We start from the raw sequence: 26,292 nt of genomic DNA, 5'->3' as shown, positions 1-26,292 counted from the left end.
CTTTATACCTTTCGCCTGTTTTCCCGCCGTGTCGTGTCCTCCGCCCAGACCCTTTGAACCCCCTTCAATGAGAGAGGGCAGAGCAAAGTGGCTTTCCTCAATCATCCAGCAGTGGCTCAAAGTGAATGTTTGCTCTCGATATTCAATCCTTTTTGTTCCTTCCCATTCACCTGTCGCTCTCCTTTCTGCAGGTCTGGTGCCAGTCGTAAAACAAACTCCTCAAACCTCAACTTTGCAAGGGGAAGGAACATATTTAAAGGGCGGATCATGATTTTAACTGTATGTGAAAATTCACAAAATAATGCTTTCTTTCAATGCGTGGTTAAGCCCTTCCCAAATGTTGCTCCCCTTCGCAAAAGTCCGCGGTGCGGTTGCGGCGGTGATATGACGAGTTGTTGCTTAATTAAAGTGATAGTAAACACTTGTTTACTGTCGGGGAACATTTCGGTAATTAACTTCTCGTTTAAAGACGGCGATGTGAGCGCATTAACAGTTAGTTATGCGAGGAGAGGAGAGACCCTTAAATGCGGGTCCTGGGCTTTTTGAGCTTTGGAGTTTTTGTTTTGGCATAATTGGCCCTTCGAGTCTCCAAGGGGGGGGGGGGACTTCCTTTTCCGTGCCTCCGGGGATGATCCTTTCAAGGGGTAGAAGTGATGGTGGTCACACACCACGCGGGTGCTCATTATTTTGCTGGTGAAGCTGCACATTTACATAAAGGTTGGCGCTGATGAACCTGTGCGCGGGATTGCGAATAATTGAGTGTTTATTGGAATGCAGACTGCAGGGTATAATTAGGAGCTCAAGCGAGCTTGAAGGAGTTAAAAGCGAATTAATAGCATTTAGTTGGAACGAAATATTTACTGATGATCATTCAAAAACAAAATTTAGACAGATTTTCTTTCGTCTACCTCTACACCAGAACTTTTTTTAAATTAATAAAGTTCTGCTAATAACGGATAGTGAAAAAACGAAACTATTGGCACTACGCCCCCCGGGGCATGGCCTTCCTCTAACGTGGGATTTCTACTCCAACGCCTCTGACGAGACAGGAGAAACCGGGACCGACGTTTTACTTCACCATCCGATAGAAGCTCAGTGGATAAGGCGGGAATCGAACCCGCGTCTCATAGCATCATCGGGATCGGCAGCCGAAGCCGCTACCCCTGCGCCACGAGACCCACAATAACGGATAATAGAAAATATGAAAACACTCAACTGGCAAATAATAATGATTTATTTATGTAGATAAGGCCTAATACTGCCAGTAATAAAGAAAATATAAACTGAATAAATCATGTTATCATGTTTTGTGTTTAAATTTCTAATGAAATATAAATCTAATAAAACCTATACTTCCCTTTAGTAAGAAAGACATTTCTAATTTCTGCGACCAAAAACATCGTTCCACCTTTTTGAAAACAACTGCCTCCGTGGATTTTTTGGCGAATTTTTTTTACACACGAAAAAAAAGTTGGAACGATGTTTTTTGATCACAAAAATTACAGATTTGATCAAATTAAGTTCTGCAAAGTTCTAGAATCATCTAGACATCCTAACAAATCACTGGAAAGAAGAATCATCTTGATTGGTAGAGTTATGCCCGAGAACCATTGAGTTGAAGTTACCGTTCCAACTTTTTTGGAGCCTTGGGCGTTGGAATTTTAATGCATTTAGGCAGCTTTTAGTTTACGATTTTTATAGTTTAATGTTCTACGTATGGGTCATTTTCCACCAACTTCGCAGCAGTTGCCCCGAACCCTCTTCGATTTCCGTGAAACTTTGCTCTAAGATGTAATAATGGTCTCTGTTTACAAATTTCTAAAATTAACTAAGCAAAGTTATAAAAATCGTGAAATTTTCAAATAAAAAATTTTTTAGATGAAAAAATATCCTGTTAAGGTTGTTGCAGATTTCAAAAGAACATATAATTGCAAAAAAAATGAAATGGAATCATAGTGACAGAACCCTTTCAAGCCTGAATTTTCAAAAAAAAAAAAAAAGTTGATGATAGGAAAATGATCTTGAGTACCATACAAAAATTACAGCCTACTTTAGAAAATTAAACGTTAAAACGTCAGTGCAATTCCATAACATTTCGTACGTGTTTATTTTGGATTTTAAAACTATTTTTAATGTTTTTATGTATGTGCATTAGGGTGCCCAGAAAAAATGACCCTATGCTTCACAAGCGGAAAACGATTTGTTGGGTTATTTTAAGCATCGGTGCAAATTTTGAGCGAAATTGGTTGAGATTAACCCATTGATACTCGAGCCTAAAGTTGGTGAAAAAAATGATTTTCATACAAAAATGACATTTTTTAAATTCCTTATACCTTTTCAGGATCGAGTTTTACAGCTTTGGTATGTTCTACAAAGTTATAGAGCATTAAATTTCCAATAAGAATCTCACTTTTGGGAATATTTGGATGGAAGTAGCGCATCGTGTAAGCCAAACCGTAAGAAAATAGTGTTTTCCATACATTTTTTCGATTTTTCCCATACAAACTTCACCTTTGAGTATCAATGGGTAAATGTTGACCGATTTTGCTCATATTTGTCCTACAGTTCTAAAATAGCTCAAGGAACAATATTCAGCATGTGGAGTGAGGTCCCATATTCTGGGCACCCTAATGTGCATTTGTCTTTAATTCAAATTTATCAATTTATAGTAATGAAAATTCACCAGAAATTGTGATTTTAAGCATTTTAAGACTAACGATATATATATATTTTTTTAATATAAATTTAATGATTTTTTTAAAGTCTGTACACCTCAAAAAATGTCCGGCAGAGGTCAAATGTCTGTGAAACACAGACAAATCTTTGTATCTGGCATCCTTGGTCGGCACATTTTATCGATTTTGTGTGAGTGGCGGAGAACTACCCATATTTTTAAAATTACAAATTAAAACTCAAACCTTAAGTCACAACAAAGTGTGTCAAAACATAATCTATTACATTTGAAAAAAAGTGATTATTTATTTTGAGTTAAAAATCATAATCTGGGCGTTACAAATTCTGCATATTTTTGTTTAAATAAAAATCAGGGGATAGGCTAAAAAAATACCCCAGAAAATACATGTTTTCAAAATATTGTAAAATTCACATTAAACAAGTGAAATCATCAAACCTAATATTTTTGCTATAATTTTAAGAGTACTCTATTTTTAGATATTTAAATGATCATCGTTAAGGGAGCGGTTGGGCCTAAATAATATATTATTCACTTAAACATAAAGTTTGTAGAAAAGTTAATTTACTATAAATTTAAACCTAACTTCAAAAAAAATATTCTGCCCCCCCCCCCCCCTCTCTTTGAAATCGGCCAAAAATGTTACACGGCAAAAATATATAAATAAATAAAAACTTGAAAATTTCAATGTAAATAGACATACAATCGAATGAAAACTATTTCAAATGCATTTTCCTGCATTGATACACAGTTTTAACGTGATTGAAGCATTTGAAAATAATTATTTTTTGTAAAACTTCAACTGTCAACTGTAGAAAATTGGGGCAGCTGTTTTCAACAATATGGAACACAGTATTTTTATTTTTAAGGTTGATTTAGTTTAGGAGAGACTTTAGGCCAACAAAATGTGTGCAAACATTTTCAAATTTGAAACTTTGAAGTGCTCTTAAAAACTGCTGTCTCTATTCAGACTGTAGTCCCAATTCGCCCCATTTCAAGGTACCGTAAACAACTGTACTGCTGTGTAATGCATTTCAGAACACTTTGTTGTTGTTACATTTTTTTGTCTTTGGAAAGTATTGAGAAATGCTAGTCTAAAATTCACTTGAAAGATTTTTGATAAATTTTAGAACTACCGTTTTACTGCATACTTACCGTTTTACTTAAACCTTCTAAACTGCGTTGCACCTCCGCATAATGGCAAAGTATGTTCTATAAGATTGCGTCCGCTCCGATAAAACCGCAATAAATCAAAGACCCAATATGAGTGGCCGTCCAAACGAGCGCATCAGTAGTAGTTTGCAGTTGCAGTTGCGTTGCTGCTCCAATCACCGGCCCTGTTTGCCCTCCAGGAAAAAAGCACTCCTGAACGGCGCAGCACAACAAGAACCCCACTCCAAGATTTATCGTCTCCGCAGCATTACGTGTTCGTTTTAAAGGGAACCCACTTGTGCTTGCCTTAACGTTTTTTTTTTTTTCTCGACGCGGTCAATTTAGACGTTCGATCTAACCTCTTCGACCTCGCTCTCTCCTTCGGGTGGGGCTGGACGGGGAGTTCTGGAATCGCTTCTGGAAGCCGTGGTTGAAGCACAGCGCAGGGTCTGGATAGCGAATTAAAAAATGTGCCCCCGGCATGCAATCTCTGCGTTCTTGAGTTCGCGTCTCTTCTGAGCAGCAGCAGCAAGTTCAACGCATGTTCTGTGGCGAACCCCCCGAACTGCTGCGCGAGAAAACCCAGCCGAGTAAGAAGATTCTGTCTGGGCCCCCGGGGGGATCATCACGGACACGGGAAGAATTTCGCTCAAGTGAACTCACTTCCGTTCAAAGCTTCATACTTATAAAATTTCCCTCCGTGCCTCGCGGTAGCCGGGTTCTTCCCTTGGACAGGAGGTGTGCTTACTTGTTTTCAGGGTAAAAATATTACTTTATGCTTCTGCCTTTGTTCTTGGTTCTGATGACGACGACGGCGGTGGTGGTGTGCTGCAACAGTTTTGGCTTCTGGCTGCGTTTTTTTGTAGGTTGTTTTGCTGACCGGTCATCAGGGCAAAGGTTTCCGAAGGTTTAACCTTCTCCAGGTATTGTGCGTTCAGAGCTTGATTTCAGCAGCCACGGGCAGTCTTTTGGTGTGAGTTTTTAGTGAAGATCTACGTATTTCTAAACAACTTTTGTTTTAGGTTCACAGAAAAAAAATCAATTCCTGTAATCTAGAATTGTTGTCCAATTATGATCTTCTGAAACTTGAATTTCACTAAAATAGTGTTTAGATTTGGCTGCCGATGCGAAAAACCAAACGGCTAATATGCCACTCTTATGGGTAAATGCATTGACGAAGATTTGGCGACAAACACTAAAACGCGTTTTTCTCGGAATACTTGATTTGGCATAATAGCCGACTTTTCAATTATGGGCAGTATAAACGTGATTATATTTCTTCGAGGTTCTCAAATTCATGAACACAATTCACGATTTCGGGATTTGCCTTTTTTCCGTGTTTGCAAATGAGATAAATTAATTAACTCATTTGTTTTTATAGCTGATATTAAACTGAAATTTTGTAAGCTGTGAAATATTTACAGTTTCATTTTGTTAAGCCCCAGGTTCTAAAATTCAACTAAATAATTCCTCAACGGTTTTTGTTATTCCGAGGATATCGTCTGAAGCTACGGATTTTAGCTCAGCTAGAATTGGTATCTTTCGTCATCAGCCTCATCTATTGATTAGAAAAATTCGTGCTTTTCGCCAATTTGATTCAAATTAAAATACCCATCGAGATAATTATGCACCCGCGTTCTGCATTCAGAATCATATCTTCAAACACTCACTTCATCAGTGACTTCAACCGCATCGCACGATCTCAACAGTACAGGAGTTGAAGCAAAAAACGCTCTATAATTTTGCGCTCGTGCTAATGCTTAATGTCTGGGCTTATTTTTCGTTCGTGCTTCTGCGCTGATGTTGCACGCGCGTTCCATGACCTGCTGCTGCACTGCCAACATATATTATCATTATCGTCGTCATCAGCATCTTCGCAAAGACTGTAGTCAGCGCATCCCTCCCAACTGACGCGCAGGAGCCAGGAACCGTTTTCCCGTAAATCTTCCGGAATGATTTTGGTGCGTCCTCGGCACTTGCGTTAGGGTAGACTTGACCAATCTTGATTATTTTAAATTTTATTTTTTAGAAAAATATAAAAACCAACAATTTGACAAACTAAACAAAATAACCATAATTCCAAAAATAGTGCCAGCAACCTTATGTTTACTTGTTGCTGAGGAGGAGGCGGTCCCATCTTGGCCGAAGAGTTCACGTGGTGGTAACTCACGCGAGCGCAAAATCCACCTCTAACGAGCAGAGGCCATCACTGCCATCCTGATGCATGATCATCAGCAGTTGGCTAAAGTGGATGATTTATGCACTTGCAGAGTGCAGTAGATTAAACCTTTTGCTCCCGGTAGATTTGCCCATAACTCAACTTCCATCAGCGCGCCACGGTCCAGGAGTTGATGAGTTCTGCTCGTTGGTCTAGTTTAGATTGTCGAATAAATCTTTCATACTTTATTTAGAAGAAAAGGGTCAGAGTAAACAATAATGACACTGTAACCAACTCTTTATTTTTACTTCATTTCATTTCAATTATTTCGTTGTTTAAGCATCACTTGTGTAAAGTAACTATCCTAACTGAGATGTGGACTACATTTCAGCAGCTAATTAATACATTTGTTTTGTTTGAATCTTTGAGTCGAGTTGCTTTTCTGTGCCTCTAAATAGGTTTTGGGGACTTTTTTGGGCATTACATTAGTCCTAGCTTCGATAGATGAAGCCTAAAGCAGCATTTTAAAAGATTTTCTTTAAAAATAACATACATATTATATTATATTATAACATATTATTAAAAATCCTTACTCTGTGCTGTATTTATTCTTTTTAGGCCATCCAGTTTTCCACTTTTTTGTTTTTCCAAAAATCTTGCCCCTTTCATTATAAAAACCATATTAATAATTAAGTTTTGACAATGCCTGGAGTAAAGACCTTCAATACCAATGCTGAAAAGTTGCTTGTCGCTTGTCCACGCTCCATACAAAATAGATTTGTTTTGTTTGAAAATTGTCTACGAGAGGGGCGGAGGGGGGTGTCTGAGATTTAAAAAAAAGTGTCCACGTGGTTTATGGATGGTCCCTTAACACATGGATGTTTGACATAAAATTCCATTCAAAAAGGGTTCATTGAAGAATTGCAAAAAAAAAAATGAAACCAACCAGAAATTCAAATATTGTGCTCCAACATGTTTAAAACTGCTGTCCCAATTGGCCTCATGTGTCCCGCCCCAGTTGACGGTAACCATTTTTTAAAGGTTAATTTTGTAAAAAAAAAAGTTAATTCGACACCATTTTTTGAAGAACAAAAACTTGGAAACTGTTGGATCGATTTTTAAAGTTAACAAAGCACATCAACCAGAATATTTCGCACCGAGATTTAAGGAGCTATTACACTACGGCAAACAAACAAACAAACTCGCACTTTTTGACAGATTGCTAGTTTGCCTGCTTTGTTTGTTTACCTGGATTTGGTTGTACAAAAGTCAGCCTGCATACACTTTGCCTTGTTTGCGAGTTTGCCGCAAACAAGTTTGCAAGTTTTACAGACTGTCAAACACGAAAAAGTGCGAGTTTGTTTGTTTGTTTGCGGTAGTGTAATGGCTCCTTTACGTTGCGAACATTTTCGTATACTCAAAACTACGAAAATTCATTCTTCCTCAAAACCTATGTCTACATTACAACTAAATTGAACTGTTTTTTCAATTAAATTGTTGCAGGAATGATTCAAATGTTTCAGGAAATAGGGCACTTTGAGAATATAGATTGGAAAACGACGTTAACATTGACGAAAAGAGATGATTTTAAAAAATTTAGGAAATCGGATTTCAAATTTGGGTTTTTAAGCCTGGCCTTTATAAAACTTAATCACCATTTTGATCAAATCTTAACTTTATTCAAAATTATAATAACTTTCTTAGGACATATCTGCAAAGATTGCTCGAAAAACTGAAAAATCTAAGCATAATTCAGCATTGTTCAACGAACAACCAACACCCAAAAGGGGGGCCACGCCCCCGGCATGAACTGCCCTCTCTTAACTGCAACTGCGCCCCCACACAAACAGCTGATCGCAATCTAAACCAGCACTTAATTTGCAAGTAGCGACCCCGCAAGTAGCTTACTACCAAATCAAATCCAAATCTCCCTCTCTCTCTCGCGGTCCACGCGAACTCCATAATTCGAGGTTTGTTGGCGGGCGCGCGCGCCATCTTTCGGCTCTAGAAGCATAAAAAGCGCGCAACATTATGCTCGCGTGGTCCGATCCGGCTGGACGGATGATGGGCGCTGACGGAAAAGGTGGCGCTCTCGAGCCACGAGCCCCAGCGCGCGCAATTTGTAATTGAAAGGTTCGCTCTCGGTTTACTCAATGAAAGTGGTGGGGTGAGGGGTTCCGCTTCTGGAATGGGAGGCTCATTGTAATAAATCTCCAGCTTCCCCCTTCCCTTCGTACTCTCGCAATCGAGAATTGCAGCTTGCGATGCACCTCGAACGCGCGCGCACACAGCATGAAACATAAATATGAAAATGACTAGCAGCCACCGAAATGAACCAACTAAGCTTAGGTTGAGGTGGGGAAGAGGGGCAAGACCCAAGATTTACTATTTCAGTTTCAATCAACGTTGGTGCTGGCAGCGAGGGCAGTCAAGACTGTAAGCGCCAATTATGTTAATAATAATATTCAATTTTAACTGTTTGTCTTGATGAGTGCAGAAGCTAAATCTTGGTGGGAGGGGGAGGGGAGAAATGCAAGTTGGCTGCAGGAGCGAAATATGGGGGAGTGTTGCACCCCCATCATCGATCGAACTACTGCGGCTGCTGCTGCTGATGTTGCCTCCGTCGACGAGCAGTGGGATATTTATCTTTTCCCTGATTTACTTGATTACTGGGTTGTGCGATGTGGAAAGTTATGCGCACTTTGGTTCAGGATTTAGACTCGCCACTAGTTGAATGGTTTGTTTTTGCTATTATAAGCAATAGATTATAAAATTTTAACGTTTCTTAGTTTTTTGACATTTTTCAAAATACTGGGTAAACGAAAGAAACAATATTTTCGAGATTCGAATATGAGCAATTCTCCACCAAAACCTGAAATGGATTTTATTTTAATTTTTGGATTTGGCTCAAACTTTGTGGGGGCCTTCCCTATGACCAAAGAAGCCATTTTGTGTAATTGGTTCACCCATACAAGTATGGTACGTAAATATTCGAAAATCTGTAACTTTTGAAAGGATTTTTCTGATCAAAGTTGTAGATATTGATGAGGACTATTTAGAAAAAAAGGTACACGGAAACACTATTTGGCGATTTTTCTACTAAATTACCCATTCCCAAATGTAAAATTCACCGAAAAATATGCACACGATTATCTCCAGACTGGCTGAACCGATTTGGACCATTTTGATTTCATTCGATCTGTGTTAGGGTCCCACAAGACCCTAGTTAGTATTATGAAGTTTAGAAAAGTTCTTCAAAAGTTATGCTTAAAAAATGATTTCAGCTAAACTTTGAAAGATAATAAAAAAGGTGGTTTTTGTAAGAAACCCCGTCATGCTATTCATTTTTAGAAAGGTATTTAAAAGACCTTTTCAACTAGCCCAAAACATTGAAGATCTGGAAACCCTATCAAAAGTTATAACCACTTAAGTGTTATTTATACAATTTTTAGAGGCCGGATCTCACATATTTTAATGAAAACGTTGTCCGAATCTGCCATGCGACCCAGGGCTTGTGAAATTTCGACTTTGTTTGTGATAGCTGACAGAACACTCCAATCGTCTTCACCACGGCAACCTGCTTTTTACATTCTGCTTTCGTTCGTTTCACACACAATGGAATGAGTGCTACGCAAAGTCACTCACACAATCATTGACTTCCCTCCAGGAGAAAAATCGCCTAGAGAGCGGTCGTTTGACATTCTACCGAGATTCCGATCATCTCTCCAATGATAGCAATCATATGATTTCTGTCACCACGCAGCATACACTAGGAAGAGAGAGACAAAAACGAGAGAAAGAGAAAGAGCACGTTGTCTCGTTCGGGCGGCTGCTTGAGTGGTGCTCATTTTTCGTTCGTTTCGTCTTCGTGTTTACGTTCATCGACCGTCGCCAAGCAATATCGGTCATGATAGGCGTTGTGTTTCAGTGATCAAATATCGTTTTGGGAAATGATCGCTGACAGAAAATTCTATCGAATATCGAGCAGTCCCGTTCAGTGATAGATCCCTTTTCAAGCATTGATGCGACCTATCGTTGGATGGATAATCAATAAATCTTTCAAAAGAGTCCACAAGATTGAAAATCTGATAACCCTATCAAAAGTTATTAGTACTTTAGTGTTTTAATACACTTTTTTTAGGTCGGATCTCAGATATTTTGATAAAAATAAGTGTTATTTATTCACTTTTTTGAGGCTGTGTAGTGTATTCACTTTATGAATGTGAGGAAGGCACCAACCACCTAAAGGTGGATTAAGTAACGTTTTTTATGTAGAATTGGGTACTAAAGCCCTATGTCAATTTTTATGTACAACGGTAAAAAACACGATTAAAAACCATTTCTGATCACTTTTTTCATTTTAATGCAAAAAAAAATTGACAAGACAACATTTTTACGATGGATCAACTATGGTCCCCTTGGAACGAGCTGTCAAGTAGGAGCTTTTCTGTCAAGAAGGACCTCGAGGTTATTTTTCAAAATTGATTTAAAAATCCATTTTAAATTCTTTGTGGTTGTACAAAGGGTCATTGTACTCAGAAAAATAAGCTTTATCGCTGTAAACAATGATTTCAGCAATCTAAGCTTCATTTTAGGACCCAATTAAAGTTTGATTTCAGCGAAATATTTGCAGTTTTTTTATTTTTTTAAAGTGACAATTATTTTAAAAGTTCAGAAAATTTTCTTTAAAATTGTCTGAAGATGCTTAAAACAAAGAACAAATATTCTTTAACTTTAATAATCATGCTTAAAAATGATTATCAACGCAGGAAAATACAATTTACATTGTTTTCAGCTGAATGTCATACTTATTTTAAACCATAACTTAAAAAATGTTGCGTAAATTTAGAATCGCTTAAAATACGACCTTAAAATGAATATGGCGTACGTATTTTTTTGCGTTTATTTGAAAGAGCAATCGAAATGTTCTTTACATTTTATTTGAAAAAAGTGCTCGATTCTTTAGTACTGCCCCCTTTAAGCTTCATTTTGAGAAACAAACTTTATTTTTCCGATTTGAAAAACAGCGACCATGAGTGCTCATCTTCATAAAATAATAATGCTGAGAAAATTTCCTGTACAATCGTCTAAGAAACATTGAAGATTGATTTTTTCGTTCTTCATATACTCAACTATAAAGAAACATTACAAATGATAACTCAGAAACCATTCGTGAAATTTTCTGAGGTCTTAGAAAAAATAAAAATAAAAATAGCTTTTTCAAAGGGAAATATATAAAGATGTAATATTAGAATGTAACAAAAATTACTTTTTGGCGGGCATTTAAGGGTTTGTTCCGGTGGGCATACTAAGCCCAAATTAAAAATATGAGCTTGATTGGACGTAACAGGAGCTGGCGCTTTGCATTTGAATTTTAAATTAGATTTAACCCGTAAAAAAAGATTTTTTCAATAATGTCACTTTTTGAGGCATTCTGGCCACTGAAGCGTTTATTTTCAACATCATTGGCGTGTAGGTCAGATCCTTGTGCATCTTTTGGTATATATAACATTGAAATTTAGAGCACCCTGGAACTCGGTACTGACCTTCAAAGTGTGTCATTTTTTCGAAAAATCGGCCCCGGCAAAAAAGATATGCGTCGCGCTTCGCGACGCCCTAGACGCCATTTGATTTTGCCGGGGCTGATTTCTCGAAAAAAAAATTACGGGTTAAATCCCATTTAAAATTCAAATGCAAAGCGCCAGCTCCTGTTACGTCCAATCAAGCTCATATTTTGGATTTGGGTTTAGTATGCCAACCGGAACAAACCCTTGAATGTCCGCCAAAAAGTAATTTTTGTTACACTTTAATGTTATATACATTTTTTGCCATAAAAGATGAGCAATTCTCTACAAAACCGGCCGATTTCGACCATTTTTATTTTTTGTATTTTTTGATTTGGCTCAAACTTTGTGGGGGCCTTCCCTATGACCAAAGAAGCCATTTTGCATCATTAATTTGTCCATATAAATTTCCATACAAATTTGGCAGCTTTTCATACAAAAATGGTACGTATATATTCGAAAATCTGTAACTTTTGAAGGAATTTTTCGATCAATTTGGTGTCTTCGGCAAAGTTGTAGGTATTGTTAAGGACTGTTTAGAAAAAAATAGGTACACGGAAAAAAAATTTCCCGATTTTTTATTAACTTTTTTTTCACAAAAACTCAAATTCCCAAAATACGTATTTTTTGATTTTCGAGATTTTTTGATATGTTTTAGGGGACAAAAATCCGCAACTTTTGAGCTATAGAGAAACATGGTCAAAAAATCTGCCGCCGAGTCATGATTTTTTGAAAAACTGGTGATTTTTGGAAAAAATCGGAATTTCATACATAAAATTTTTTTGACCTCATTTTTTAATGCAAAATTGAATTTGCAATCGAAAAGTACTTTACAGATTTTTTGATAAAGGGCTCCGTTTTCAAGATATAGCCACCGAAAGTTTGATTTCAGCGAAATATTTGCAGTTTTTCGATTTTTAAAAATAGTGACCATGAGTGACCATTTCTAAAAATATTTTTTTAAAGTTAAGGCATAATATTCAAAGTTTGGCCCTTTTAAAATGTTAGTCTTGATTTAATTTTTTTCAAAATATTTTTTTCGAAAAAGATCGGAAAATTTCACGAATGTTTCATGTATTAACATTGAAAATCGGACCATTAATTGCTGAGATATCGTCATTAGAAAATGGTGGGCTGTTTGGGTGAGACTTAGAAAACTTCAATTTTCGTGTTTCTTTTTCTTTAAGCCGCTGTATCTCAGCAACCAGAGGTCCAATCTTCAATGTCTCTTAGACAATTTTATAGCAAATTTTCTGAACTTTTCAAAAAAAATATTTTTAGAAATGGTCACTCATGGTCACTATTTTTAAAAATCGAAAAACTGCAAATATTTCGCTGAAATCAAACTTTCGGTGGCTATATCTTGAAAACGGAGCCCTTTATCAAAAAATCTGTAAAGTACTTTTCGATTGCAAATTTAATTTTGCATAAAAAAATGAGGTCAAAAAAATTTTATGTATGAAATTTCGATTTTTTCCAAAAATCACCAGTTTTTCAAAAAATCATAACTCGGCGGCAGATTTTTTGACCATGTTTCTCTATAGCTCAAAAGTTGCGGATTTTTGTCCCCACATGTCAAACAGCTATCACGTGATTGTAAAATTTGCACCATAACAGTTTTTTTTTCTTATTTGGAGGTTTAGAATACAGCTAAGTAGTATCAGGATCACCATAAATGATAATTCTATTGTTCAAAAAGTTATTAAAAATTAATTTTGTATAGGCGATGCTAGTACACGTGGTAGCTGTTTGACATGTGGCGTCGCGGTGTTCATCAAGCATTCATAGCATGCTAAGGAAATTTTGATGCTTTTCTGGAAAAAAACCGTTGGTTCCGAAAACCCCGGATGTATTGCCGTTGAGCTCGATGGGGGTTGAACGAATCGACCTGGTCTCTTAGGGAAAGTTGTTCTCCAGACGATTCCGCTCATTTCTGGCCATCCTAGGAGTTTCTACATGTTTTCCCCAGGCCTGTAGGAGCGAATGAACGAAAATTCAAAATTTCCCATAGTAATTTCCATGTAAACTTGAACCCGCTTGAGACAAGCCAGTTTTCAACCAAATGAGCTGAAATTTGGCGTGAGAGTCCCTGTGGGTATGCCCTACAAGGGGAACCATACCAGAACTTGATCTGAGAACTTTTCAAAATCCGTACCCACCCTACTATGCACATTTTGTGATGAAACATGTAAACAATTTAATGTTTGACAGAAACCTAGTATTACGTTTTGTTCAGAAACTCATGCCGAACATTTTGCTATAAAAAGCTCATGAAAAGATGATTTCCCTAAAAAGTTATATAATAAATACTATTACAGAAATCAAAAAAGGTGCAAAAAAAGTTTGTACACCTTCCGAAAAATTAACATAAATAAAGTTATTTGTTGACAAATCACCATAAATCCAGTCTCCCAACGCTAAATAGGCATCCTTGACCGATTAAAAAAATAATTTGGATTGAATATAAAGTTTCCTAAATTCTTAGTATAAAACTCAGGAAATTATATAAAACACTTACCTTAACTTAATTTTGCAAACATTCAATTTAACTAATATATTACCATAGAATTGCTAAATAAACATTCTGGAGTGGGTATTACACCGTTTTGAGGGTCTTTGTTTTTAAATAAAAATCAGTATTATTGAAAAAACAAGCATGTTTTTTGAAGAATTCTGACTCATCGATAATGCTGAAACTTCATCATAAGTTTTCATCAATAGTTTGTCCAGTATTCTTCTTGTTTATTGTAATGATACAAATTTAAAGAAAAGTGGAGCATGTTACGGTAAAGAGAAACATTTCATTTTAGGAATATTCAAGAACGAAGATTCCTGCCAAAATTGTAAGAAGGTAAGGGAAGGTGGGGCAAGACGACCATATGGGGCAAGAGGAACAATTGCTCGTACGGCAGTAATTTTTACAATTTTGATTATTTCCAGTATGAGGAATTGTTGCTAGCAATGCAATTGGCTGATTCTACTACCACATAACCGCCAAAACGACGTAAACGCCAAGGTGCATAAGACTTAATGAAGTTTTTTTCAAAACCTTTGTTTTCTTATAATATTTCGATGGTACAAAATAAGGCTTAGGGTTCGTTTTAAGGCTCATTTTATCAAAATGCTTTTTTTCCTAGATCAGTAGTGTCCGTACCAATGACTTGCACCTATTATAAAGTATGATTTAACTTTTATTTATTTTTGTTGAGAGCTTTTACAAAATCTTTTTCAGGTGGGGCAAGTGTACCATATGGATTTTTAGTATGGAAAAAATACGAATTGCTGCAACAACATATTTTATTGAGAAAAAAATACATAAAAGTAATTAAAAACTGATAAACAATTGTTAAAAAAATGTCCTTGCAAAATATAATGATATTATGAAAATTTCCTGTTTTTCATCTAAGTAATATTTTATTTCGTAAAAACAATCAAATTTTTAGTAAAATATTATTATTTAATCTAAAAATGAAAGAAACGTTTCAAATACATTCTAATCTGATGTATCTAAGTGATAACAGTTCAATTGTTAGCAAACTAACATGTTGTTTCATGCATTGTTCCTCTTGCCCCAACGGGTTGTTCGTCTTGCCCCACTAGTTAAGAAGAACGTACGGAAAATCAAAATTTTTAAAATCAATTTTTTACATTAAGAAACAGGATTTTTTTAAAACGTGTTCTATCAAAGTCGTAGACAAGACTTGGAATAAGATGATTATAAAAAATTCCGACAGATTTTTAACGTTTTTGATGGTTTATAACGAGCATTTCCTTAGCTTGTTCCACTTGCCCCACTTTCCCCTACTGTGACGTTACCTAATACGCAAACTTTTCTACGGCACACTAAAAAAAACTCCACGTTTAGCATTCTAGGAGAAAGATGAAGGTCACCAACTTAAAATAACCAGTGACCATTCAGTGCATCTACTAGCCACTAGACCATGCAATAGAAACTGCACTATTTGTTGCACTCCTTCCACCACGTCTCGTAAAACAAACCTGGACGTTTCGGAGGGGAAAAAACCCAGAGGCTCGTTTTTCTTTCCATTGAGTAATTTGTGGCAGCAGGCCTTGGCATGTAAGCCAGGAGAGGAAAAGTGTGCTGAACTTGGCACGAGCATCGCAGGAAGAAACCTGCACATGCACACACGAGGTGAGCATAATTATTGTGCATACAATCAACATAAAAAATGGGCATGCCTGAAGAAGTGCAGTTTGGCCTCGTGTTTCGTTCCGCGGTCGCGGTTTTTTTCGCCACGTGTGTTTACCTTATGTTCAAATTAGTGTGTGGTGCGAGTTAATCTAGCACGCTTCCCAGATGATGATGATGAGTTTGTACTAGTATATGTGCTCCGATAACAGGACCTCTGAATGGGTGGGTGATCGTGGAATGCTTAGAGACGTCGGAGTTTTCCCCTTGGACACAACTGGATCGCAACGGTTTATGCTTGCCTGTTGCGATGTTGCAAAAATGTTAACGGCCCCCGAGCTATCACCACGGAGGCGTCGAATAGTGCGGACTAGACCCTCGCGGTAATGTGCGGAACAGGTTCAGTGTGTCAATTGATAACTATAATTTAACGAAGCGTGTAACAAACGGGAAGCATCATGTGTTCGGAATAATACCAAATAAAAATGTAAAATAACATATTAGTAAATATTCAGATGTCGTTAAAATTACACCATATAAAACATACTAATTGAGGACACCGCGTTTAAAAAAACTATTTTTTATTTACTGGAGATTGTAAGAATAAACAAGCATAAGCTCCTTAGAACAGGTTGCGTAAAAATTGTCATTTTCGAAAGTTTCTAAAAATACAGTGCCTTCGGGAAATTTGTTCCAAATATTATGAAGATCCTACATCCGAGAATGGACTAGGATCGGTCAAATACTGCTCTCTCTCTCTGCAGGTAAAAAACTGAAACAGATGATTTTCTCCATACTTTTTGAAGATTTTCCCCATACTAATATCAAGGTCTTACAGGGAGGAGTTCCCGTGGTCAGAATTAGCTCAAATTTGGAATTTAGCCTAGGGTTGGGTCAATCAATGATTTCAGAGGGTAGCACCGGGGGGTACCCGGATTTGGATCAAAATGCATTTTTTTCAGATCTGTAGTGTCCCTACTTGCACCTTTTATAAAGTATGTTTTATCATCATTTGGTTATTTTTGAGGTGAGCTTTACAAAAATAGTGCGACCATCCCGGGAATTCTCGGGACAAAAATCCCAGGATTTTTTCAAAAGCGGGAATTCCAGAATCCCAGGATTTTTCATATTTTGTCACGGGAATTCCCAAAATTGAAAACATATCAAATTCAGATTTGGTTGTGGAAATTAGTAATCGATAAGCAGTTTAATGCATTAAAATTTGTATTCGGCATAAAACAGCATTAATTTGGCAGGGAAAATTGTTCATTTTTTTGTTTACATATCCGCAAAATGGTTTGCGCCTTAGATATTTTCTACCAAATTTTATATATTTAAAAAAAGACTATGCACGTATATTTATGACTTTAAACTTAAAAAAAGCATATTTTTTTTAAATTAAAAACTGTTCATCATAAACCGGCATCGGGAGCAAATCAGGACAAAAGTAACGAATTAAGACAGCTGTTTAAGCTAATTTGTTTTTGAATTATGTTGTGATTGTTTTGATTGATTTCGATTACAACAGGAACAGATCAAAACAATTAGTACACCGATTTTCAAATTTATTGCTCTAAAATCTCCTGTACCTGTTCAGACTGCAGTCCCGATTATCCCCAATTGGTAGTTGGTTGGTAGTGACTTAAAGATAATTTTCAAAATATGTTTTTAAATATAAAACATAAAATTCTATTGTGGTTTGGTTGAGCGTTTTAGCAGAATGCATAACTATGAATACAATGAGACGAGTTGTTCCTTTTAATTCCGCTATATAGCGGAATTAAAGAGAACAACTCGTCTCTTTATTTCATAATAAAATTCTAAACTTATCCAAAGTGTTACATTGTTTGGTATAATTTTATTTCTTGTTGTTTTATACACTTTCAATGAAATTGTATAAGCTTTTGTAGTTATATTATATAAATATAAAAATAAAAGAAATATATTCAAAATTCTGGTTCAATTAAATTCCAAAGCACATCAAAGAACACATTTTTTTTAATGTGTTTTAAACTATCTAAAGACTGCTGTCCTTGTTCAGATTGAAGTGTAGCTTATCACCATTAACAGTTTTAAGCTAATTCTTTGATTTATGCTAGAAAAATGTAACATAGGGTAGCGTAGTCATCAATGAGACACTTTTGGTTTTTAACTTTCAACGATTTTTATATTTTTTTCATCAGCATGTTTCAATGAGCTTATTGTTGCATTTTTCTTTCTTTTAATGTGTTCTAACACTGTAGACGCACTTGGCAGGAACAATGAGACAGCTGGGGAACAATGAGACACTCTACAAAAATCAATACTTTTCTAGTAAAACATCGTGTTTTTATATTGTTCCATTGCAGGAGACTTCCTTTGAACATTTTCAAACAATTTTGTCAACATGAAACTTCAATTAACAAAAGTTATGCAAAAGTATTTAAATTTTGTAAAATCCTTATATTTTACGAAATAACTCTATATTTTTGGTTAAATGAAGTTCAAACTCAATAAATACGCCAAAAATCACTTCCAATTCATGTTTTGAAAGATTTCCATAGATTTTGAAAAGTTTATTGAAGAAAAATCAAAGTGTCTCATTGTTACCCATGGGCCGAATAGAGTGGGGAACAATGAGACAGCCCTGGATTCTGGGTATATTCTAATTCTTGGTCAAACCTAATAAAAGGACATTGTAGCCCAACTTATGCCCTGTGAAACGACGAAAGAAATTTGGAGAAATATTAGTTTTTGTGTTAATGGTAGCCTATGAGCGAAAATGTAATTTTTAGTCTAAATTTACTTTTACACCCCAGAATCAAACATGTATGAATAACTTGGCAAGGGAGCGCCCATAACCAAAGTCACTATTATGGCAGACGTGTATCTAGTAGATACTCCTTTCCCCCAAATATGAGCCAGATTGGTTGAAACTACGTCTTGTGAGAGCCATTTTATCATTGTTCCCCGTGTCTCATTGATGACTACTCTACCCTATATAATGAAAACATAGATTTTATGACTGCTGCAAAAAATATCCCGGGATCCCGGGAATTCCCGGGATTCAACAAATATATTTCCCGTTTCCCGGGAATTCAAAACCCGGGAAAATTGGACGCCCTATTAAAAAACCTTGTTCAGGTGGGGCAAGTTTACCATATGGGTCATTCCTCCTGAAGCGGAACACCATTTGAAAATTACCATCTCCGATTCTGCTCAAATTTGGCAGAGCTGTTAAGACTATCAAAACATACAAAAATCCCGAATTTCATCCAAATCGGACCACCCCCTCCATTTTTGTACCTCCCCAAAAAATCGACTTTTTGGCGATTTTTAGCGAAACCCCTATTTTCAAACGACGATAACTCAGGAACCACAAATCTTAGAGGGTCGGTCTTAGACTCAATTTTGAAGGAAATTGGACGTAGAATCCATTTCCGTGATCAAAATTTAGATTAAATTATTTTTGCTACCTGTATTGCGCAATTGAAAACTTTAAATGGCCGTATCTCAAAACAGCCCTATTTATTTTTTAAATTTGACCTCACCATCGTATTCCCCGTCCGATTTTACATAAGAATCACTTATCGACAGGAAGGAATATGTTTCGTTCCAGAGATATGGAATTTTAAAGTTTTGAGTATTTGAGATTACCTATAATATCTACACTCGCCGCATCTGCGAGAAGCACTCAGTCGTGCTGATCAATAATAACTACCTGGTGTTCTGTAAGATGAATTATTTTTTCAATTTTATACGATTTTGAGATAATCAATACCTTGAACAATCTATTTTTTGTTTAAGGAATATTTATTGGGTAATTTTTAATGCACTATTTTTCCTGATCTCAGTGTCATTGAACCATATTAAGTAAAATTTGAACTTTTAATATTTATTTGCAATACAATTTTCGAAAATTTATCATTATTCTATTATTTTCATATTTTTCCTAATTCCTCATTTCTTCCCACTTTATCAAATTATTTCTTTTATTTCTTCTTTTATTTGAAACGAGAACAAATGTAGAGCTAGTAGATGAAATAATTCTCATGGGTTCTAGAGCTTTTGCCATGTGCGGTAGCAAAATAGTGCCATTCAGCAAAAACCCCAAATTCTGCCTTAGGGTTTGAAAGATTGATCATATTAAACCGATTTTTATAATGTGTTTCATCAGAATAATTGATGATTTTTTTTTCAATTCTGGTACATTTAATTTCAAAAGCAATACCATATACTTCTGATACATGTGGATAGCAGCTGTATCGTCTTCCAAGATTTCGAAATGATTGACAAACAAAAAAAAAGATTATTGTTCGGACGGTGTCGAAATGAACACAACTGAATAATAACACAACTAGATAATAAATCAGATTGATCGTTGTGATTTTCTTACCTTTTTCCAGTTTTATACTTTCCAGAAATCCTCCTCCTTAATCATGCTTCACGAGAGTTTTATTCATATTAATTCATCATTTTTAACACGGTAATGTATCGTACACTTTTTCTTAAGTTACAAGATCAATTACAATTTCCTGCTAGCTCTGCGGGAATTCCATTCTGCCCTGTATTGCGTGTCGTTCTTGCTTTGTACTGTGGGCGGCTAGCACACAAATTCACCGTATACAGCAGTTTCCTACAGTGGTGTACATTACATTTTTGCCTAATTTGCTAATGATTATTTGGGTTGAAATCTTAATTCAATAAATAACCAGGTAGCAGTTATTGAACAGCGCTTCTGAGTGCTTCTAGCTTATGCGGCGAATGAAGCTAATGTAGGTAATCTCAAAAACTAAAAACTTTAAAATTCGATATCTCTGGAACGAAACATATTCCTTTCTGTCGATAAGTGATTCTTATGTAAAATCGGACGGGGAATACGATGGTGAGGTCAAATTTAAAAAATAAATAGGGCTGTTTTGAGATACGGCCATTTAAAGTTTTCAATTGCGCAATACAGGTAGAAAACAAATTTTAATCTAAATTTTGATCACGGAAACGGATTCTACGTCCGATTTCCTTCAAAATTGAGACTAAGACCGACCCTCTAAGATTTGTGGTTCCTGAGTTATCGTCGTTTGAAGATAGGGGTTTCGCTCAAAAATCGCCAAAAAGTCGATTTTTTGGGAGGGTACAAAAATGGGAGGGGTGATCCGATTTGGATGAAATTCGGGATTTTTGCATGTTTTGATAGTCTCAACAGCTCTGCCAAATTTGAGCAGAATCGGAAATGGTTATTTTCAAATTTGCATTTTTTCTTGCACACTTCAGGTGGAATGACCCATAGGGATTTTAAGTATGGAAAAAATACAAATTGTTCATGCAAAATATAGTGATATTTCAAAAATTTATCAATTATCTTCTACTTTTTTTTCGGAAATACGATCAAATTATTAGGAAAATAATATTATTTCATCTAAGGCTGGTACAAATTTTATTCAAAGTTGGTTCAAAAAATCAACAAAAATCAGGGGCACAAAAAATATGTTTGTCAAAATACTTCGAAATTTCAATAGAAATGTAAGTGCATTCAGCTGAAATCATATTTAAAATGAATTCCCCTGCGTTTAAAATCATTTTTAGCATGTTTGGGTTGATTTAAACATCTTTTAAATTTTTGAAAATTTTCGATGTTTAGTATCGCAAAAAGTTTGTTTTCGTCAAATCTTACATTTTTTTTAAAACTAATGATTGCAAAACAACTGAACTAGTGTAAAATGCATTTTAAAACACTTTTTGCATTCAAATGTTGAGACTATGGCTTATTATTTCAATTTTTATATATATTTTTTTGCCCCTCCCCCACTTTTTGACCAGAGCCAAGGGACAAAAACTTTAAAAAATATTTGCATCGGCCTAACAATTAAAGAATCAATAATTTGAAATCAAATTTTTATGGTGCATACAGGTTTTAAATGGGTTTTAACGAGCATTTCCTTAGCTTGTTACACTTGCCCCTACAGTGGTGTTACAATCATTAGTAATAAAAATTCTAATATTTGACGAAAAAAGATTTTCGGCGCATTTTTTTTTGTAAACCTGTGCATCGAAATTTTACAAAACATCAAAATATTTTTTGACTGTGTCAATCATGCTCAAAGTGATTATCAACGCAAAGAAATGCATTTTAAATAGTTTGCAGTTGATTGCACGTCTAATTTCATTAAAAAATTAGGCTTTTAGAAAAAAATTGTTTTTTGCTTCCTGATTTTACGAGCCATTATTTTTCGGATTTTTTTTTTGAGTACGCCATAAAATCGGGCGTAATTTTTTTTCGAAAAATCTATTTAAATTTGCTCAAATAATGTTGAAAACGTATATTGATTCTAATATATTGTTTTAAGTTTGTAAATGTTTTCAGGATCATAAACATATTTTTTCACTGCTTAAGAAAGATAAACTGTGTTATTAAGCTAAAATTTTCCATTGAAAATGTTTCGGATCGATTGTTAGTAAATCAAGTTATATCCTCCAATGTTTTTTTATTTTTTTATTTTGGAATCAATTTTGTAGATTAAAATAAAATATATTGAAAATGGGGAACTTTGGATCCACATAACAAAAAAAATGTTTTTTTTACAAGCTCCTAATTGTTTTTTAAATCTTTTTTCATGTTCAAGGCATGAAGTTGTGCTTTATGCAAAAAATAAAAATATTTGAATTAAGTATTTCGTGAATTTGATTTTCATACAAACAAATCTTTCCTTTTTTGTTTACTAATCTTTTGTGAAAAAGCAAGATTTGATCTTTTTAACCCATAAATTGTTCCATTTCTCCGAATCCAATTTTCTCCCAAACCCAAACCCTCAAACTCAAGGTCGTCCCTGTCTTGCTGTCGGGATACGTTCTCCACGTCCACGTCAAACTGACAACGGTGCAAGAAAAAAAAGTGCACCTCAGAGAAAAAGGAGGATCAGGAAGGACCACATCAAAATCCGCCTCGCCGATAAGCTCAAGAAGCCAGAGTCCAAGAAGTTTATAACAGATGCACCCAGTTATTACGCCCAGGCCTTAATAGTAGGATCGTGACGATATTAGCCCGAGGCGCGTGCCACAAATCCTTTTCCCCTGCTCTTTCTTTGCTTTTCTGTTCTTATTGTGAACTCTTGGTTCGTGGTGAATGGAGTGGGGCGAGAGTAAATGGGGGAGGTGGTTGATGCACCACCCTGATCTGTATATTGCATGCTGCTGCTGTTGCTGAAACGGTAGATGGTGTTTATGGTTCAGGATCGAATGCTCTTGTTTCGTTTTGGCTTAACTTGTTTCACTTCTTTCGTTTTCTGGTCAGTTTTTTTTTCATTGAGTTTGGCTTAATAACGCGCCGCCACATTTGTTGTTGCCCTGATTTCCCTCTTCTGATTTTGCGGTTATTGGTGCTTAGAGAGGGCCTTTACCTATTATTAGAGGGATCTCTTGATCTCTATTTAGTTGTTGGATTTTATGGAATTTTACAATGTGGTCAGACGCCTTACATATAACTGTTCACTGGATTCTTTGACGGCGAAAAGTGAAATCGAACATTTTAGAGTTCATGGATACTTTTTTTAAATGCTAGTGGAAAGGAAATTATGCTTGACAGGGTAGGACATCAATGTTCTGCATCAATAACTCAACATTGAGTTTATGCTCTAGAAACATTTTAGAATCAAAACGATTTTGCTTCCGCCTATTTACAATCAGCAGCACATAAAAAAACTAAAACATTTCCTTCCTTTTCGCTCTCTTCTTACAGAACTTTCGTGACCAGAGCATCGACGGCGCCGGGTTGCCACTGCTCACCGAGGAACACCTGACCAACTCGCTCGGCATGAAGCTGGGCCCGGCCCTGAAGCTCAAGTCGATGCTGGCCAAGCGGCTCGGCGGTCCCTGTCCGTGCGCGCTCTGTGCCACCCCGCCGACCCCGTCCAGCCGGATGAGCAACAAGGGGGACACGACGCCCACCAACCGACCCCCCAGCAACGGGTCGGTTGGTTAGAAATTTGTCAAAAAAAAATCAGAAAAGAACGTTTAAACCCATCCAGACCAGTGATTGATTTCCAATAATTACAACTAAAAGAAAAGAAAAAAAACAATCAAAATAAGGCGTGCAACACTGCCTTTTGCATACGTACTTAGAGACACGAAGAAGAAAAAGTTTATTAAAATTTCAAGTTAGGATCATTTCGCCGGGACATGTACAATATTACATTTTAATTCGTTACTTAGCTCGTAAGTCTTGTTATCTCCGAGAGACGCACGCGCCCCGTCGAAAGTGGGGCGATCGACCCTGTTCTGTAGCGATTAGCGTCGAATAGTAGATTCTATTAAAACATTATAGTTATTATCATTATTGCAATTATTATAAAGAAAAAAAAATATTATGAATATTATTTGTTACGACGATTCTTACACACAGATTCTTCCTCCAAAAAACAACAACATTTAATGCTAGTAGATAGTGAAGGAAAATGCACGCAAGAAAAACAAAAAAACACATATTTATTTCTAATTAGTTGCGATTTGTGGATCGAAAAGTTACAAGCAAGCGTTAACTTAAATAAACAAAAAACACACATAAAAGACTTAAACTAACTTTGAAGGAAAAGACGACGGTACTAGCGCATCGAAATTCTTCAGTTTTAAAAAGAAAACATTTGGTTTTAGCTGATGATGATTTACGAAATCAGTTCTTTTAGATTGTTTTAGGAGAAAAAAAATTCGTTTCGAAAGTAAAAAAACCCTCTTGTCAAAATTGTACACGTACACTTATATTTAATTTTTAAAACGTTATTCGGTAAGACCCTTAGTTCACACATTATTATCAGTATTTATCATGATTTATATATGGATGCGAAGCGAGAAGCGCAGTTGTACTGTATCTGTATGTTAGAGTTCTGCTATTACGCATGGAAAACAATAAAAATAAACTATGTTTTAAACACTTCAACAGTTGGTTTTGTTTCTTCTTAAAGAAATCTATCCGTATTCGATGGTTTATCCAAGGGTTTCCAGAAGCGTTTATTACTTGCCAGTCTGCCAATTAATTACTCAAATTACTGATGCAAAAAGATTAATTACTAAATTACTTTTCACTACGATAAAAAAAAACATTTAATTTAAATTTAAGTATTCGTTTCTACGGTTTTAACTGTTAAAAAAAATACTGTACTGTTTTACTTCAATATATGAATTTTAATATAATTAATTAATAATTCAAAATTGTTTTCAGTTTATTGCAAGTCGAATGCCTTTAAAATATAGAATATGTTTGAAAAAAAGCCACCTGATTTTTCGAACCAAACATAAATTTTGACAAATATTTGCAGCGGCTCTTCATGAAAATTGTGAAATTCATCAAAATAACGTTAAGTTTTAAAATATTTTTCAAACATTGGCTTGACATTACTTTGCATGTTTTTTTCCAAGCAAATTAAAAAAATCCGTTACTGAAAATACGGATGATGTGAAATGTGACATTAACATTGGATTTAATTTCTGCATCTGAATATTAGTCGATTTTAATTTCACTGAGTTTGATTTTTAACATTGAAACATTTGTCTCAGAAATATTTGGAAATTTTTCGGGAAAATAGCTTAGCTCTTAATAGAGAGATATAAGATAATTAAGTACATTTTGGTTTTAAATATTTGATACACATAAACTTCAAATAATTTTGACTGCCTATTAGAAAAAAAGCATAAAAAATTAATCAATTCTAATGTAGTTCTTGCAATTAAAAAACATATTTTTATAATGACTTAATAGAAATGAATTGATTTCGTATTCACAAAACATTTTTCACTAGGTAATAAATCATGGCGTTGCCTTTTGTTGTTCATCAGCTTCGATAAACAACATGATAAAAATAAATTTTAGGAGAGTTTAAGGAGAAAACTATGGTGAATAAGGCCTTCTACATACAGAACCGGTCTTTTTTATCTTTGTGTTTCACTCTTATTTGAAATTAATAAAATATTGTTATAATAGATCATATATAAAAAGTAAAAAGTTTCGTTGGAAAAGTACAATTTAAAAAAATCAATTAATTTAATTACTCAAAAATTACTTTAATTACCAATTATTTACTTTAAATTACTCTAATTACCATCAATTACTAAGTAATTAAAGAATTACCTAATTACCAGCTGAAAATCAAAGTAATTATTAATTACTTGCCAGTCTGAGGCCTTGCTGGAAACCCTTGGGTTTATCACTACTTTGGTTATGGTCGGAGTATATCATAAACACTTTCATTTCATTTCATTTTTTATCACACATCTAACAAAAAGACGTTACTAACTTTGCTGTTTTATAAAAGTGATGATGCTGAATAGAAATAATTTGAACAGGTTCCTTGAGCCATATACACTTACCAGGGAAGTAGAAAGGGGAGGGGATAGTATCATCTTTTTTATAAAATACTTTTTACCTTGACAATTATGCTTTAAAAAGTGAAAACTTTTTGAGTAGGTCAGTTTTTAGAAAATTTAGCCTTATTGGGGAGGCGAATAGAAAAAATAAATAAATTTTAAGCCATGTTTTCAACATTTAATGACTTCTATACTACCCATGTTCGAATAAATGTCCCATATGCATAAACAGCAGGGTGCCCAGAAA

At 35.4% G+C, this 26,292-nt stretch overlaps 1 protein-coding gene across 1 annotated transcript in view; it reads left to right on the top strand.

Moving 5' to 3' along the window:
- Nucleotides 1-24,617, top strand: part of LOC6031856 (homeobox protein 5) — a 180,600-nt gene extending 155,983 nt beyond the window's left edge. Inside the window, exon 8 of the mRNA XM_038258286.1 lies at nucleotides 23,428-24,617. Within this exon, the coding sequence (XP_038114214.1) occupies nucleotides 23,428-23,670 (243 nt within the window). The 3' untranslated portion in view covers nucleotides 23,671-24,617. The remainder of the gene's footprint in view (nucleotides 1-23,427) is intronic.
- The last annotated feature ends 1,675 nt before the right edge of the window (nucleotides 24,618-26,292 follow it).

This window comes from Culex quinquefasciatus, chromosome 2 (genome assembly GCF_015732765.1).
Source record: "Culex quinquefasciatus strain JHB chromosome 2, VPISU_Cqui_1.0_pri_paternal, whole genome shotgun sequence".
Classification (NCBI taxonomy): Eukaryota; Metazoa; Arthropoda; class Insecta; order Diptera; family Culicidae; genus Culex; species Culex quinquefasciatus.
This window is presented reverse-complemented; position numbering and strand designations above follow the sequence as displayed.